The sequence below is a fragment of the Rutilus rutilus genome, assembly GCF_951802725.1.
Source record: "Rutilus rutilus genome assembly, chromosome: 14".
NCBI lineage: Eukaryota > Metazoa > Chordata > Actinopteri > Cypriniformes > Leuciscidae > Rutilus > Rutilus rutilus.
In genome coordinates, this window is record NC_140219.1 from 1,715,001 (window position 1) to 1,732,500 (window position 17,500).

Here is a 17,500-nt window from a genome sequence, read left to right on the forward strand (position 1 = left end):
GGTAATACTCCTTCGGTAACACTCCTTCGGTAACACAAACATTTCCTCCTGCATAATCTGTTTTTCTCTTTCTCCTTTTCGCTGCAAATCAGCAAACAGACAATTTGGATCACAATCTTCTTGCAGGCTATCATTTTAAATAACAATTTCAGTCTCGCGCACACGTGATCTTGCGTTATTTCCTTATCACTTCTCATGAGTGTTTGGTTGTGAAACGTAGTTTTCGGACCAAGCAGAAGTTGTCGGCGATTTCTTTCTTTTGTAAAGTCATGCAGTGTCGCCTCCTGTCGCCGATCCATCGTTCAGTGTGAACACAGCAGTGACTGAGCGTTACCCCAGATAGTTGTGCAGTGTGAAAAGAACAGTGAAAAAGAACTACTATGAAAATCGTGCAGTGTGAACTTGGCATTAGGTATCGAAATTTGGTACCGAATGACAAGACATTTTTTGATACTTGATGGTATTGAGGCAATTCGGGCAGTGTCTAAAAAGTATCGAACTCGACACCCAGCCCTAGAGGAGCATAACCTGTCGAGAGCGCTGCGGGTAGAGAGTGTAACAATGTATCGTGGATAGTGACAATATGTATCGTGGATAGAACCCAAAATAAAAATTACTGTGTTAGAAAGAAATTCAAGTTTTCAGAGTTTTAGTGTCAGTACTACATTAAACTACTATATATAATGTATAATAATGCATATGTGTGTGTCCTGATAATGTCTAATGTTACCAGTAAAAAGTAGCCGACATTATGTTAAATATATCTAGTCAGTGACAGAGATCAAGCATATTCGTCTACAATAATTCTGTGTTTTCAGCTTCAGAATCATGAATATTGTTATTCTGGTGTCTCTATTGTCCTGTGCTTTGGGTTTCAGCATCAAGTCCAAGACTATTCATTTACACACACAATGAAATATCAAATTCAGCATTTTAATCAACAGTAAATCTTTTGTTAATCTTTTATCATATGTCTTGACGTATCACAATAATATCATCTCGTGAGTTCAGTATCGTGATGTGTATCGAATCATGAGGGCATCGTTACACTCCTAATATCGACCGCATCCAGAAGGACACGGACAGAACGGCATCTTTAAAAAACACACGATCCGCCGTGAAGTTCTTTTAGAGGAATTTGCTCTTTATTATAAAGGGAAATCGCCTCTGTTATATCGCCGCTGAAGCTCTTAGGGGAACGTCTCACACTGATCTGTGCCGTTAAGAGAGAGAGAGAGCGCTGAAATGTGCTCTATGGATCCAGCTGAGGTGAAGGGAATGGATTTGCTTCTCATCCCTAGAGACGCGATGCTTCGGCTCCGAGAAACAAACCTGAATGTGTCTTTTTATAGGCCAGGCATGCAAATTCCACACGCCAAAAACATCCGAGGTGCTTGGGGCTCCCAGATACGACCCCTAGGGTCTAACCCATTCGACATGACGTCAAAGAGAGTGGCAGAAAGGGGGAAAATTTATTTAATTGATTAATTTAGATTTTTTTACACAATTTTTAAAAAAATCTTTATTTTGACCATTTTTTTATTTATTTAATTCATTATTGATTTATTTTGATATATTTTTTCATTATTTTTATTGCTTCTGAAAGGGTTTTATTTCGATTTTTATTTTATTTTTTATTGTAAAATTATTTATTGTAATTTGACTTATTAAATTAATAATTCATGTTAAATAAAATATAAAAAAATAAACTTTTTTTCAGCTAGTTGCCAAGTAAACATTTCTTATTTTCATTACATTAGGTACTAAAATACTATGTAATAAAAAATTAAAAGGTAATAAAACTGACTAAATTATTATAAAAAAAATGTATCAACATTAAAAAAATTATTAAAAATGACAAACAATACTACAAACAAAATTACTAAAACTTTAACTAAAAATGGAAATATAAAAATAAAAACATTTTAAATATTATTAAAACTATAGTATCTCAGTTATACTAAAATAACAGCATCATGCAGTAATATGTGTCAGTCCAGCAGTTTGACGTGTGTGTTTGTCAGTCCAGCAGTTTGACGTGTGTGTTTGTCACTCCAGCAGTTTGACGTGTGTGTTTGTCAGTCCAGCAGTTTGACGTGTGTGTTTGTCACTCCAGCAGTTTGACGTGTGTGTTTGTGTCAGTCCAGCAGTTTGACGTGTGTGTTTGTCACTCCAGCAGTTTGACGTGTGTGTTTGTGTCAGTCCAGCAGTTTGACGTGTGTGTTTGTCAGTCCAGCACAGTTTGACGTGTGTGTTTGTCAGTCCAGCAGTTTGACGTGTGTGTTTGTGTCAGTCCAGCAGTTTGACGTGTGTGTTTGTGCGTTTGACGTGTGTGTTTGTGCGTTTGCTCAGATTGAGCCGTTCTCGACGCCAGAAAGCGTTTGCTGCATCAGTTTGACTGTGTTGAAGCAAACTCTCTGAATGTCACCAGTGACACTGAAACACGGCCACAAAACCATTAACCTTTAAATTCATCACACACACACACACACACACACACGTATATATTCCTCTACCAGTTCTCTCACGTGTCTCTCTCTCTGATGGATGTTTTTGTTCCAGGTGTCTCATTAGCTGCTGATTAAAGGCTCTTCGATCTGAGTGTAATACATCATTTTCATCTGTGGGAATCACACTGTGAATCTGTGAGGTTCCTGTGCTTGATTCATTTCCATCGGGTTTCCCAGATGGTTTTTTTTTTTTAGCTCAGATATTTACTTGAAGCCCCCCTGAGATTTTGAGTTAATATTTCAATAATTTTACAGCACAGTCACACGTTCATGGCTCTCTGATGTTAGTTAATGGTCACATGGCATGCATGTTTTTAATTGAAAGTCCCCCTGTGGTGAAAATCCATCTTTTAATGTTGTTTATGTGTCTATGTGGTGTTTTTAATGTGCTTTAACACAAACCATGTGTAAGTTCATAAGTCGACAGCATTGCTGAGTATTTCCTCCTTAAAACTGCAGTGAACCAAAGACAGTCTCAAACACACGCTTTGAAATCGCTGGTGTTTCTGACGTCACAAACTACCTTGTAACCAATCAGATCAACGTCTGATCGTCAACCAGTGGATCTCTGAGCTGAGTGAGTGAGTGGAGGCGGGGCTCATTTGCATATTCATAGAACCGCGCATACTAAATGAGGCAAGGGTGTCGAGTTACATTCAAGATATTTCAAGGAATTTTTTTCAAGGAAAAAGTATTCATTACTTCAATGAGCTCATTGTTTCTGCATTAAATTAATAAATTTTTCGCTGACTGTGATTTTCTGAAATGCATAACTTAGACATTGACCTCTGATAACAGATCTCTCTAAAGTGTAATGTGGACTCATGCACCTTCTGTAAAACTGCTTTGAAATGATGTGTATTGTGAAAAGCGCTATACAAATAAATGTGAATAGAATTGAATTAAAAAAAGTTTAAATATGTCATTTTGGTGCTCAGAGATGAGTTTTAAGGGATACGTTGACTGACTACAGGAGGACTTTAATTTTACATTTTTTAAATGTAATTGCTTTTTAGTAAGTGTTTTATTTTCATTGCTTTTTTGCATTGTTTTTATTTAAATTTTATAAACTGATTTCTGAGAATGATTTTCAGTACAATGTGCTCAAAGAGGGGAACATTTAAATGACTTTTAAGTATTTGCTACAGAATTTAGTTGAGAGAATCATTTAAACCAGCTAACCTGTTCACCTGTTTATATCTGCTCACCTGAAGCTGATCTGGTGATCTGAGTGTTGCTTCACTGACGCCTCTGTTGTTGTGTTTCAGGGATTTTGCGTATGTGGCCCGTGACAAGAACACGCGTGTGTTGAAATGCCACGTGTTTCAGTGTGAGAGTCCTGCAGAAACCGTGGCCAGCAGCCTGAAGCTGATCTGCTCCACGGTGAGGACACACACTCACACAGCAGGACAACACACACATTCTCATGGACAAATTGAATCACTAGTCACATATTTATTATCTGGCTCATGAATATTTATGAGGAAAGAGACTCAGCAACCAATCATCTGTCCTCTTTCATCTAAAGCCATTTCTCTGCTGTTCAGTGTGTGTGTGAGTGAGTGTGTATGTGTTTGTGTGTGTCTGTGTGTGTGTGTGTGTGTGTGTCTGTCTGTGTGTGTGTGTGTGTGTGTGTGTGTTAGTAGTGTGTGTGTGTGTGTGTGTGTGTGTGTGTGTGTGTGTGTGTGTGTGTGTGTGTGTGTGTGTGTGTGTGTGTTAGTATGCGAGCATGTGTGTGTGTGTGTGTGTGTGTGTGTGTTAGTAGTATGCGAGCGTGTGTGAGCGCGTGTGTTTGTGTGCGTGAGCTTGGGTGTGTTGTGTGAGTGTGTTTAAGTGTGTGTATGTTTGAGTGAGTGTGTGGGTGTGTGTGTTTTTGTGAGTTTCTTTGAGTGAGTGAGTGAGTGTGGTGGTGTGTGTGTGTGTGTGTGTGTGTGTGTGTGTGTGTGTGTGTGTGTGTGTGTGTGTGTGTGTGTGTGTGTGTGTGTGTGTGTGTGTGTGTGTGTGTGTGTGTGTTTGTTTGAGTGAGTGAGTGTTTGTGTGTTTGTTTTAGTGAGTGTTTGTCTGAGTGAGTGAGTGTTTGTGTGGGTGTGTGTTTGTGTGAGTGTGTGTGTGTGTGTGTTTGTTTGAGTGAGTGAGTGTTTGTGTGTGGGTGTGTGTTTGAGTGTAAGTGTGTGTGTGTTAGTAGTATGCGAGCGTGCGCGTGCGTGCGCGTGTGCGTGTGTGTGTGTGTTAGTATGCGCTGTCCATCCTCATGCACGAGGATGAAGCGACGGAGGCTTTTTTTCAGTTGTTCTGCTTGTTTTCTCAGATCATGGCCGAACGCAAGAGTGTGTGTGCCGGCGCAGGATCCTCGTCTCAGTTCAGCTCAGATGTTCCTCTGACAGGTGAGAGACTCACACACGTTTGGATGTACAGTCACATGACCTGTCAAATCTGAACTCTGATGATTATGAGCTTTAGAGCTGCGCTTCTCAGCCGTTTGACTCCAAAGACAGTATGTGAAGGCCCCCATGAAGGATATACTTTCTTTTTTTTTAAATCATAAATAGTTTTACATCATAAACAATTTATGTTAATTATAAAAGTGTCCATGATTTTTTAGCTTGTATTAATTTCCATGACTTTTCCAGGTCGAAAAATCACACTTTTTAAAATTCCCTCATATATGCAGGTTTTCGAAGACTTAAAAATGATGTTAAAATAATAAAATATGATGTCAGCTCACATATTGGTTTTTAGCTGTTTTAAAGTTTGTAAAATGTAATAGTTTTTAAAATAAATTAGTATTTAGGCCCAATTTATATTACTCTACAAAACTCATTTCGATCAAACGTCTGTAGTGTGTGAACGGACTCACTGACTGAACTCCACGTGTATCTGGAGTTCTGATCACATGACGCAAATGCTTGTATTTCATTGGTCGTGATGTTTTTACTTCACAGAGATTCATCGTTTCGTCGTAACATCTTGTTGCAGCAAAAACGTAGATATAAATAGACTGTTTAGATTTATTAATTCACTCACCGGCCAATTTGGCTACAAAATATTTAAGTTACCGGCCATTCAGAACTTCTACTAGCCAGAAAAAGAAAAGATATCGGCTATAGCTTATTATAAAATTTGGTGTTCATACAATAATTTCTTAGTCAAACCAAATCCTGTCATCCAGCATCTCCTCCTCTTCCTCTTTCATCCTCATCACCACACATGTGTTTTAGGTGGACAGATCAATACAGGACAACCAACATAAATAATATAATATTAATAAATAATAAATAATATTTTCTGTTCACCAAATGCTTATTAATCTTCACTATTGCTTCAATGCAAATGAACAAGCGCGCCGTTATATGTTGTGCAGTGACGTGTGTGTTCAAGTAAGCAGATATGAGCAGATTGTGCGCAATATTTAATATATCATGAAGACTCATGATTTACACGAACTTCTCCAGCAAACTGAGTAAACATGATAAGTAAAAAACAGCGTTTCCCGCCACCGATGATTCTTACCCGCATTTGGCGGGTTGGCGGGTGTTAATTTCAAACCCTGTGTGTGTGTGTGTGTATAGAGGAGTCCATAAATAAAGTGTGTGTGACGGGACGCGCTGACCTCAGCACAGCACAAGCGCTTGATTTCATTAGGTGTGTAAATGCCTGCAGTGATCAGTGAGATATGGAGAGAACAGTGTTAAAGCACTGACACTATTAAACCGTGTTACCGCTGTTCTTCATCTTCATCTTCGTCTTCATCTTCATCACAGCAGCTTCACTCGCGCTCATCCTGAAGAAACTATCCGTATTCATAATGCAAAAATGCCCAGTGCAGGATTACTCGTTCCCGAGGGACCCATTGTTCTGTTTTCATCATACATCAAGAGCTGTGTGTGTGTGTGTGTGTGTGTGTGAGAAGTGACGATTCCCTTCTGTGATGTTCAGGTCCTGTTTCTCATCTGTGTGTTTCTCAGTAGAGTTTCCAACACCAAAGACTGACCAACAACACAGTTTCCATGTGTTTTACCTGGGAATGACATCAGTGCTGAGACCGATAGGTAACACACACACTCACTCACACACTTTCACACACACACACTCACTCACACACTTTCACACACACTCACTCACAGACAGACACACACACACACACACACACACACACACACACACACACACACGTGCGCTTGCTCACACACACTTTCACTCACTCACTCTCTCTCTCACACACACACTCACTCACTCACAGACACACATAGACATTCACACACACACACACACACACACACACACACACACACACACACACACACACACACACACACACACATAGACATTCTCACACACACACACACACACACACACACACGCTCACTCACACGAGCGTCTATAAATCAAGTCAAATTGATTTCACAGAAAGTGAGTCCGTCTTTCACACTCTGTAGACACTGACACAGATCACGAGCTTCTGGAGTCATGTTGTACATTTGGAAGTTGGTCCTGTGTAAGTGTCCAGACCTGTGGTGTGTGTTCAGGCATGGACATGATCAACGCAGCGGTGGAGAGTCTGATGTCCTCGGCAGGGAAAGAGGACTGGACGCCCGTCCTGCTGAACGTCGCCGACGCCGCCGTCACTGTCAGCAAAGAAAAGGTCAACGCTCTCGTAAAATCACTCATTTATTTGTGTTTCTGCCCTGAACCTGTTTGTGTGTTTGTCTGACACTGTGAAACCAGAGACCTCAAACCGCATTCCTCCGTCTGACACTGGGTGGCGCTTTAAACAGATTCACAGTTTTGCTATAAACTTCATAATAGATTAAAATAAAAACAAACACTAAAAGCACATTCATTTCCATCCCCCTCATAAACAAACCTTTTTCAAACTAATCCATCTCGGTTTGTCTGATATACAGTACTGTGCAAAAGTCTTAGGCATGTTAATACCGATCATACCGACTGCTGACTGCTGTCAGACTCCTTGTGCATACACAAATCTCACTGGATTATTACAATTAATGGCAAAAAGAATGTTTGGAAATGTAAACTGATATTTCCTACTGACACACTACAGCAAAAGATAGAAATAACTGACTTAAAAAAAAAAATGTGGGTGGGGGGGGGGGAGATAACATGCCTAAGACTTTTGCACAATACTGTATGTCAAAAATGTATCAAAATAAAATTAAAATTCTTGCAGATATAAGCCCATGTAATTTTGATTCTATACTGATTTAGATCTTACATTTACATTGTTACCGTATATTGTGAGATTAAATGTCAAAACGACACAAAGCTTGTTCCATATGGACACCAGGACAATCTGAGACACATGACACATTTTTCTCTTTCCAGTCCACTTGGACCCTGATGGCACATTCACATTTATTCCAAACGTCTGATGGATTGAAGTGTCTCCAACAGGCCTGTGGTGACATCGGAGAGACGGGTTTATTATTGTCATTTCTCTTCTGTTCGGGCAGGAAGAGGAGGAGGAGGAGGTCATAGTGGAGTGTCGAGTGCGATTCCTGTCCTTCATGGGTGTGGGACGCGACGTTCATACGTTTGCCTTCATCATGGACACTGGAAACCAGCACTTCCAATGTCACGTGTTCTGGTGCGAACCCAACGCGGGGAGTGTGTCGGAGGCCGTGCAGTCGGCCTGTGTGGTGAGTGTCACCTGTTTCTCATTTAAAGAATATTGCAGGTTAAATACATTATACATAATTGGATGGGAGACAAAACGAACGGTTTCTTGAACGAGCGCAAAAAGAAATTCAAGAAAAGTTTCTCGAAAGAACGTAAACATTTCTTCAACGAACGTAAACATTTATTCAACGAACGCAAAGGTTTCTTGAACAAACGCAAACATTCTTTTGAGCGAACGGAAAAGTTTCTCGAACGAACACAAAAAATTGTCCGAGCGAACGCAAAAGTTTCTCGAACAAACGCAAACATTCTTTTGAGCGAACGGAAAAGTTTCTCGAACAAACACAAAAAATTGTCCGAGCGAACGCAAAAGTTTCTCGAACAAACGCAAACATTCTTTTGAGCGAACGGAAAAGTTTCTCGAACAAACACAAAAAATTGTCCGAGCGAACGCAAAAGTTTCTTGAACGAACACAAAAGTTTCTTGAACGAACACAATTTTTTTTCAGAGCGAACACGAAACATTCTCGAACAAATGCAAACGTTTCTTGAGTGAACGCTAAAGTTTGAGCGAACGCAAGTTTCTTGAACGAACTCAAAAGCTTCTCGAACAAACGGAAAAGTTTCTCGAGTGAAATCAAAACAAAAGTTTCTCGAGTGAACGCAACGCAAAAGTTTCTAGAATGAACGTAAAAATTTCTTGAGCGAACGCAAAAGTTTCTCGAACGAACGCAAGTTTCTTGAATGAACTCAAAAGCTTCTCGAACGAACGGAAAAGTTTCTTGAACGAACACAAAAGTTTCTTGAACGAACAATTTTTTTTCAGAGCGAACACGAAACATTCTCGGACAAATGCAAACGTTTCTCGAGTGAACGCAACGCAAAAGTTTCTAGAATGAACGTAAAAATTTCTTGAGCGAACGCAAAAGTTTCTCGAACGAACGCAAGTTTCTTGAATGAACTCAAAAGCTTCTCGAACGAACGGAAAAGTTTCTTGAACGAACACAAAAGTTTCTTGAACGAACAATTTTTTTTCAGAGCGAACACGAAACATTCTCGGACAAATGCAAACGTTTCTTGAGTGAATGCTAAAGTTTGAGCGAACGCAAGTTTCTTGAACGAACTCAAAAGCTTCTCGAACAAACGGAAAAGTTTCTCGAGTGAAATCAAAACAAAAGTTTCTCGAGTGAACGCAACGCAAAAGTTTCTAGAATGAACGTAAAAATTTCTTGAGCGAACGCAAAAGTTTCTCGAACGAACGCAAACGTTTTTTGAACGAATGCAAACGTTTCTCGAACGAACGTAGTTTCTTGAATGAATGCAAAAGTTTCTTGAGTGAACTCAAAAGTTTCTCTAACGAACGTAAAAGTTTCTCAAACGAACGCAAAAGTTTCTCGGGTGAAAAAACGCAAGTTTCTTGAACGAACTAAAAAGTTTCTCGAACAAACGCAAAAGTTTCTCAAACGAACGCAAAAGTTTCTCGAGTGAAAAAACGCAAGTTTCTTGAACGAACTAAAAAGTTTCTCGAACGAACGCAAAAGTTTCTTGTACAAACGCAAACATTTCTCAAGCGAACGCAAAAAAATTCTCGAGCGAGCTTAAAAGTTTCTTGAATATCATGCTGTACATAAAGTTTAAGTTGTTGCGTACACACATGTTCGTTGTGTATAATCCTGTGTTTTCCTCTAGTTGCGGTATCAGAAGTGTCTGGAGAAGACGGGCTCCTCGACTCCGGCTCCTAGCGACTCCGTCACTCGCCGCGTAACGTCCAGCGTGAAGCGCGGCGTCCAATCAATCATAGACACTCTGAAAAAGAAGCCCGCCCCCGAGGTTCCCCACCAATGACGGAGCAGAACAGCTGTGATGGACAGCAGGTGTGTGTGTGTGTGTGTCTACCGATGCGGTCGAGAAGAGAAACACACAACATAACAAAAGACAAAAAGTATAATGCAAGATGTCGCTGTGCGTAACGAGAAGCTTTTCGAACGTTGAGTGTCCTGAATAAAGCATGAGTTTGCCTTACACTGACACATTTTCACTGAAGTATTTCGAGGGCGTCAGAGTTCACGTCTCACCGATTACGGTCACGCTCAGATCAATGTAACTCAGTCTTTGCACACGTGACCTGGATTCAGATCTGTGCCATAAGTGTGTTTCATTTCAAACCACCCACTCATTCAATGCCACTCGTCCACACGAGGAAATTGGATCCTTTGAAATTTTGATCTCTTTTCCCAAGAAATTTAGAGGGAATTTTCTGGTGTTTGGTAGCAGGAAAAGGGGAACGTGTGTGTGAAATGTTTTAGCAAGCACACATCATGATGTTCACACACTATATCTGCTCAAAACAACACTGTAATGCGAGCAAAACTGAATTTTCTGACCACACAGATACACTTCTGCTTCATTTAAACACTAAAGCCTGAGAGATTCCCTGCACAAGTACGCAAATGCAGACATGAACGCTTGGAATACATACACAACGCAAGAGACCTCAATACTGTCCTTTAAATGTCTCAACGACATGAAACCAGGTGTTTTGATTCAGATGTCCAGTTAAAGACGCGTTCACGTTAGTCAACATTAAAGCCTGACATAGGAAATAGTAGTCCGAAAAATCTAATATTTTGAATTGGAACGGTTTATTAAACATTGAGTTTTTTGTTTTTGAGGATCATATTTGATGCATCAAGCTTTTATGGCTCATATAGTGAGAATCTGGAGGGGAAAAAACAGCTCAGAGGCCCAAACTGAGCAAACGCTCATATTTATATGGTCAAAAAGTGATGAAATGCTAACGCTTATAATGTAAATCAACGTGATCTTTATAACAGTAGCAGATACTTACATAATATGCATATAAATATCAATATCCGCCAATAATGTCTTAGTAAGATGATATTTAAATGCTCAGTTTTATGATCAGAGCTCTGTAGTTTTAAAACATGTGATGCAATGCAATGATTGAGCAAATAAACCTGATGATCATATTTGATCTGTGCTAGAGGATGTTTTACAATTGCATAAATTCTCAAATGGTAAAATAAAGTCCCATGTTTTTCTCCATAAAATATACTGTTTCTTTCAGAAATATGTCACATTGTGAGAGTAAAATGATGCAAACCCTGTTGACTTTAAAGAGCAACATTGTCTTAAGGCAGTTCCTCAACCGTTGACTGTTTGAGAAGCATTAGCGGACGCTGGTTTACGCTAATGTTGCGCTATAACGGCCTTTGAGGCTGGAAATGCTAAATGTACTCGCATTGCATTATGAATCGTGGAACGCAGTGATGCATGAACTCCAGCTTGCTTAGCTAAAAGGTTTTGTGTACATGCGTAGAGCGTTTCGGGCTTTAGATGAGCCACACACACACACACACACGTCTAACCCCTGCTACAGTACAAGTCAAAAATAGACAAACACAGGAATGTTATTTCGCACAAAATGATATTTTAAACTCAGATCAACCACTAAGACACTCATTTTTACACCATATTAATGTAACATGTTGTGGAAATAAATGACATCAAAACAAAAAAATGAGTCTCTCCTTGTTTTATTTGCATGCTTGTTCCAAATGATATGGGAAAATATGCTGATGGCAATTTGATGGCAGTGACATTTAAACAGTGTAGTTTAGTAGTGATAATTACTTAGATGCGATCTTAAACAGATATATAGCACGTCTAATTAACATTCTTAACGTCTTAATTACTAAGATAGAGTAAAATACTGACGGTAGCCTCACTAATGCTTCTGGAGTGTGTGTGTGTGTGTGAGAGAGAGAGAGAGTGTGTGTGTGTTTTTGTGAGTGTGTGTTTGTGAGAGTGTGAGTGAGTGAGTGAGTGAGTGAGTGAGAGAGAGAGAGAGAGTGTGTGTGTGTGTGTCACAGCCACGGCCTCAGATGATTCAGTCTCACTCTGAATGCCACTTGGGTTCGAGGAAGAGCCGGTGTCGAGCTACTCCAGTGCAGATGGGTGTGGGCGTGGCTTGTACGGGTGTGGGCGGGGTTTGTAAGAGCATGGCTCCGCCTCTGGGGAAGAAGACCGTCGCTTGACGACAGAACGGGAGGAAACATGACAGTCGTCAGCCTTAGAACTTCCTGTCGGCCTTTAGGCGGAGCGACCGGCGTCGAGGAGTGATCGTCGATTACAGACACTGAAGCAGTGTTCGAACCAGTACAGTATAAATCAGAGAAAGAGGCGAGGTTAGGGGTGGAGCCTGTTGTGTTGTGGGCAGGGCCTGTTATGTTAGAGGTGGAGCCTGTTGTCTTAAAGGTGGAGCCTGTTGTGTTGTGGGCGGGGCTTGTTATGTTAGGAGTGGAGCCTGCTGTCTTAAAGGTGTGGCCTGTTGTGTTAGGGGTGTGGCCTATTGTGTTAGGGGTGGAGCCTGTCCTGGAGAACACGCCCTGAAAGAGACGTCGAGACCTAGACGGTTGATCTGCGGAGATAGAGAAGTAAACCGGACGTTTGGTTAGTTTTCCTCAGTGCTTTACTCTGAAAAAACATTTCCGTTAACGTCTGATCGAGCCTGTTAACCGTCAGCGTCCCGGGAGCTTTCTTAACAGCCTTTTTTCCCAATCACAGATTTTAATGATTATCACAAATTGCGTATAATTTGAAAACTTCACTCAAAATTCATCCTGTAAAACCTTTTTGAAAGTGGACAGTAATTTAGCGGCTCAATTTTTGTGACATCAATTTCACATTTTTAACAACTTGATATGGCTTTAGATTGTTTTGTAAAATATATAGATTGTATTAGTTAAATATTTAGTTTGGCACACTCAGTAGTTCCGGCAATCCATGTTTTCACCATATTCTTTCTTTTGATATATTGCATGTTCAGATATTCATACAACAAAATATTCTGGTGGGGAAAGAGTTAAAAAGAGACCAACAGTATGTTTGTATTACAAAGCGTTCATTAATTACAACATTTAAGCTCAGATTTATGCTTAACAGTCGGGGTGACAGTTAACAGGTTAAAGATATCGGTAACACTTTACAATAAGGTTCATTAGTTAACATTAGTTAATGTATTAAATAACATGAACTAACCATGAGCAATACATTTGTTACTGTATTTATTAATCTTTGTTAATGTTAGTTAATAAAAATAAAGCTGTTCATGTTAGTTCACAGTGCATTAACTAATGTCAACAAGTTTTTAATAAAGTATTAGTAAATGTTGAAATTGACATTAACAAAGATTAATAAATGCTGTATACGTGCAGTTCATTATTAGTTCATGTTAACTAATGAACCTTATTGTAAAGTGTTACCAAGATATTGTTATTAACTAGTTAAATTAACCGTATTGTGACGAACTGCGAGACTGAGTTCTGCTGTCGCTCTGATGATAAACCATCGGCGCCGAGTTGCTCCCCTTCATCTCGTGCTTCAAGAAATCCGCCACGAGTGATTGGTCGCTCTGTGTGGCGTGTGGGCGTGTCTTCGTGTGTGGTGTGTGGGCGTGTCTTCGTGGAGGGCGCTCGATTGGCTGGTGTTCTTCGGGACCGTCGGCGTCGGCCCTCTCTCCTGATTGGCTGGTTCGGGTGGAGTCCGTCTAACAAGCCTTTGGCCGCTGCGCGAGCGAGCACTTGCTGCGGCGTTTCCTTCACTTCTGGTTCAGGCTGTGTAGGAGACGAGCAAAGAAAAGGCTGAAAACATTGTATGAGGGTTCGTTTATATGACAACGATGAACTAAAAATTAAAAAGATTTTCCTTTGTGTTTTTCATGTACAGACGACAACGATCCCCGTTCACACGGACCTGCGGAAACGACTAAAATCGCTGTATTCTGCTGTTAGGCCAGTAGATGGCGATGTCACTTGAAAATGTAACGCATGACGGCACCGTTTTCACAAATTCGTGTTTTTGTAGTTTACACAGAGATGATAACATAACGCTATCGTTTTCAAAAACTTGCCCTTTAAAACCCTTTTTCAAAAGTTTGCGTCTTCAGGATCCCAAAACGCTGTTGTCGTGTAAATAAACGGTAATTAAAAGTTCTATGTTTTTAGTTGAAAATGGTGTCGTGTAAGCATACCCTAACATGTTCTGGAGAGTCACTTAGATAAAGCATCTGACAAATGCAAAATATATAAAATGGTGAATCAGTCGAACTGTGGGGAAAAACTATAACTAATATATAATACAAAACAATAAATTATTATTTATAGTAATTAAATATTAATTATATTCACTTTAATATAGTATTATTATATAAATATACACAAAAAGGTAAAATTATAGTAATAAAATTAAATATTTTTTTTAAATATATATTTAAAATGTATAAATTTTCCTGAAATATTATTGAGCCAAAAAAAAAAAAAAAAAAACAGGATGTGGACCAACCATAAACATTTCCAATTATTCAGGGAAAGATATTTTTCTCATAATTTACGTTTCTCTGTGTTGCATATTAGTTCAGTGTGTGTTTCTTAAAGGATCATCTGCTGTCTCAGCACCACACACACACTCCCAGTGAATAATTCAGATGGTGTGTGTGTGTGTTTGAGGACGCAAGGTTTTGCCCTGTTGACGCTAACGCATGCAGACATGAGGCTGAATTATTCAATACGTCCTGCCCTCCTCCTGAACATCACACATTTATTGCCCATCGTGTGGTTATGATGCAGTTCTGGTCCCAGATTATGGTCATTATGTTTGTCCTTTAGCTGAACACGAGGTCACACACACACACACACACACACACACACACACACACACACACACACACACACACACACACACACACAGCGTGGTCTACACTCTTCAAAATAAAGGTTCCAAAAAGGTTCATTTTTTCACCTGTAAGTGATCAGTTCTGAAAAATCACTTTTTTTTTCTGCAAAGAACATTAAAAATCTAAAGAACCCTTTTCCACTATAAAGAACCTTTTGTACAATGGAAAGATTCCGTGGATGTTAATGATTCTTCATGGGAACCATCAATGCCAATTAAGATTTTTTTTTTTTTAAAGAACACCATGCTTTCCATCGTCATCTCTCTTCAGTGTGTAATGTTGCAGTTAGATCATGAATAAGCTCTGCAAAGTCACACAGTTCTTCTCTATATCAGTGTCAGTGTTTCTGAACTCCTGAAACGCCTCCATTGTAGTCTTGAGTTTCTTCCGGGAACACGTCACAATATTCCTCATTATAATAATTCATGCGCAGAATAAAGTATAAATACATCATTTATGGTCATACAGATTTTTTTTTAAATGAAAACAGAATCTTTAAGAAGTCTACTTTTGTATGTGTCCACTTACAATCAAATCAAAACATTGTGCTTTTGTAAAATAAAGAGAATAAACAGGGTGTGCTTTCTGCCTCTCCGTCTCGTGAACTATTTTTTCTTGAGCACGTCTATAAACTGAAACAAAACTCAACGAATACTTGTCACACATTTATGAGCCATATATCTTTAGAAACATTTAAGCGTGTACTTTTAAATTATCCAATTCAAAAACGAAAACTAATGTTCTCTTTTTAAGTAATTTATATGAAACCAGTAAGATATCCAGTTTCTCAAGCGAGAGCTCATTAGCTCTAATGTGACCACACACACACACACACACACGCGCAAAAGAGATTCACATGCAAATAGTCCACGTGAAGGAACGCGAACCTGTTAACGCCCTCATTATCTCTAAACAAACAATCAAACTTCATCATTCCTTTGCTTTTCCTCGAGTTTGGAAGACACGCTGTGAGCTTTACCTCAGAAGAAGAAGATGAGAAAGACTTGAAGGTAAGAAATGTAGCCTATTCTGAATTATAATAGTGTTATTGTTGCATAAACTTCACATTGTAACTGCAACAGTTCAGTTACAATGTGAAGTTTATGCAACAATAACACTATTATAATTTTAGACTAAAATGTATTAAATCGACAGAAACACGTTGAAATATGAACTATAGACAGGTAGGCAACATTTAAATGCTAAATAAATATGCATGTATGACACGAGAGTGTTTGTATGCGCTTTAATATAAAACATAGCATGATCTAAAAGTATGAGTTTATTTACACTAACATGATGAATATAATAATACATAGACCGGTGTTTACTATGAAATACTGTGTTTGTGGATATCTGCTCAATCATAGATGTTTATTGTAATGTGGTTACAGTAATGTTTCGAGGACCGATGGCTTCAGTAAATGTTCTCTGCGAGCGCTGTGAGATCGGGTCAGTCGTGCTGTGCATTTGAAAAGCAAAACGCGCCAAACATTAGGATATGTTTTTACTCCAATCTCATTTCATAACGTCTGAAAACATTTCAAGTAACATATGATAATCCATATTCTTTCTCTAGTGTAGTGTACTGAAGTGTTCCTTTTTAACGATTTATAGTTAATAGCAATAACATTATTTTTTCTTTACAGAAAATATTTTTTGGGGGGGGGGGAAAGCCTGAATATATATATTGTGTGAATTGTAAATCATAATATTAACCAGAAAAATCCCAATTAGATTTTCTTCCCCAAATCGTGCAGCCTTGCTCCTGATATCAGCAAGTTCACAGGTTTTATTTATTTATTTATTTATTACAGGGACCAGATGCCACCGATGAGTCCTGCTGACTTAAGCATTCACATGAGACTCCGTACACACACATGGTAAAATGAAAAAGCAAACTCCTTGGAAATGAAAGGTATGTTATATGGTAACTGTTTTATGAATGGCACAGAGGTGTGTGACTGTTCGAGTCGCACTGTTTAGATCAGTGTGTTCAATAATGTGCCTTTTTGACCCTTGCTGTGTATCTTCTGATTATATGTTGTGTTGTAAATAAATCCAAACAATCAATAAGCCATTCTAATCTCTCCTCATTCTTTGTTCTAGTTCCCTCACAGTCCCACCTGATTTATGGGAGGGTCTTTGTCTTCCCAGATGTGAAACTCATCAATGTTCATGATGATTCACGCCCTCCTCGCATAAAGTTTTCTTACACAAAACATGTCTTACAAATTTTAAATCAATATATTGTTTGTGGGCAGGGTTAGGGAAGGATGATTTTCACATAGTTTTGAAGCAAAAAATTCTAGACTACGTGATACAATGTTCAAAAGTCTTGTGAACAAGTTTTATGGCCTTATTTCAGTGACAAATTTGTTTTTTCTCAAACCACGCTTAAACATCATTTTCTCAAAAAATACAAACTTTTACATACATGCTGCTTACATATGATTGTAGCAGAGTTTGTGCTGATTACAGTGTAATCAGACTTTAGCCATGACAAAGCACAAATGTCAGCGCATGTTGAACACCTCCAGGGCCCAGAGGGTTGAAAAAGGGCATAACAGGTCCTCTAATCTGAGCGCTGCTGAAGACT

General features: G+C 39.1%; 2 protein-coding genes across 4 annotated transcripts in view; one reads left to right on the forward strand and one right to left on the reverse strand.

The window, feature by feature from the left end:
- The window catches only part of apbb2a (amyloid beta (A4) precursor protein-binding, family B, member 2a), a 32,776-nt gene extending 21,100 nt beyond the window's left edge, over window positions 1-11,676 (forward strand). Inside the window, exons 10-15 of one of the 3 annotated variants that reach the window (XM_084430068.1) lie at window positions 3,779-3,893; window positions 4,819-4,894; window positions 6,476-6,559; window positions 7,037-7,152; window positions 7,982-8,167; window positions 9,837-11,676. In XM_084430068.1, coding sequence (XP_084286194.1) covers window positions 3,779-3,893; window positions 4,819-4,894; window positions 6,476-6,559; window positions 7,037-7,152; window positions 7,982-8,167; window positions 9,837-9,992 — 733 coding nt within the window. In that variant the 3' untranslated portion in view covers window positions 9,993-11,676. The remainder of the gene's footprint in view (window positions 1-3,778; window positions 3,894-4,818; window positions 4,895-6,475; window positions 6,560-7,036; window positions 7,153-7,981; window positions 8,168-9,836) is intronic. The other 2 variants (XM_084430069.1, XM_084430070.1) reach the window with 2 other exon arrangements.
- Window positions 11,677-11,689: 13 nt separating this feature from the next.
- Window positions 11,690-17,500, reverse strand: part of LOC311303552 (putative methyltransferase NSUN7) — a 30,243-nt gene continuing 24,432 nt past the window's right edge. The window contains exons 12-13 of the mRNA XM_084430072.1: window positions 13,464-13,783; window positions 11,690-12,588 (exon numbers count right to left, since the gene is read on the reverse strand). Of these exons, the coding sequence (XP_084286198.1) occupies window positions 12,576-12,588; window positions 13,464-13,783 (333 nt within the window). The 3' untranslated portion in view covers window positions 11,690-12,575. The remainder of the gene's footprint in view (window positions 12,589-13,463; window positions 13,784-17,500) is intronic.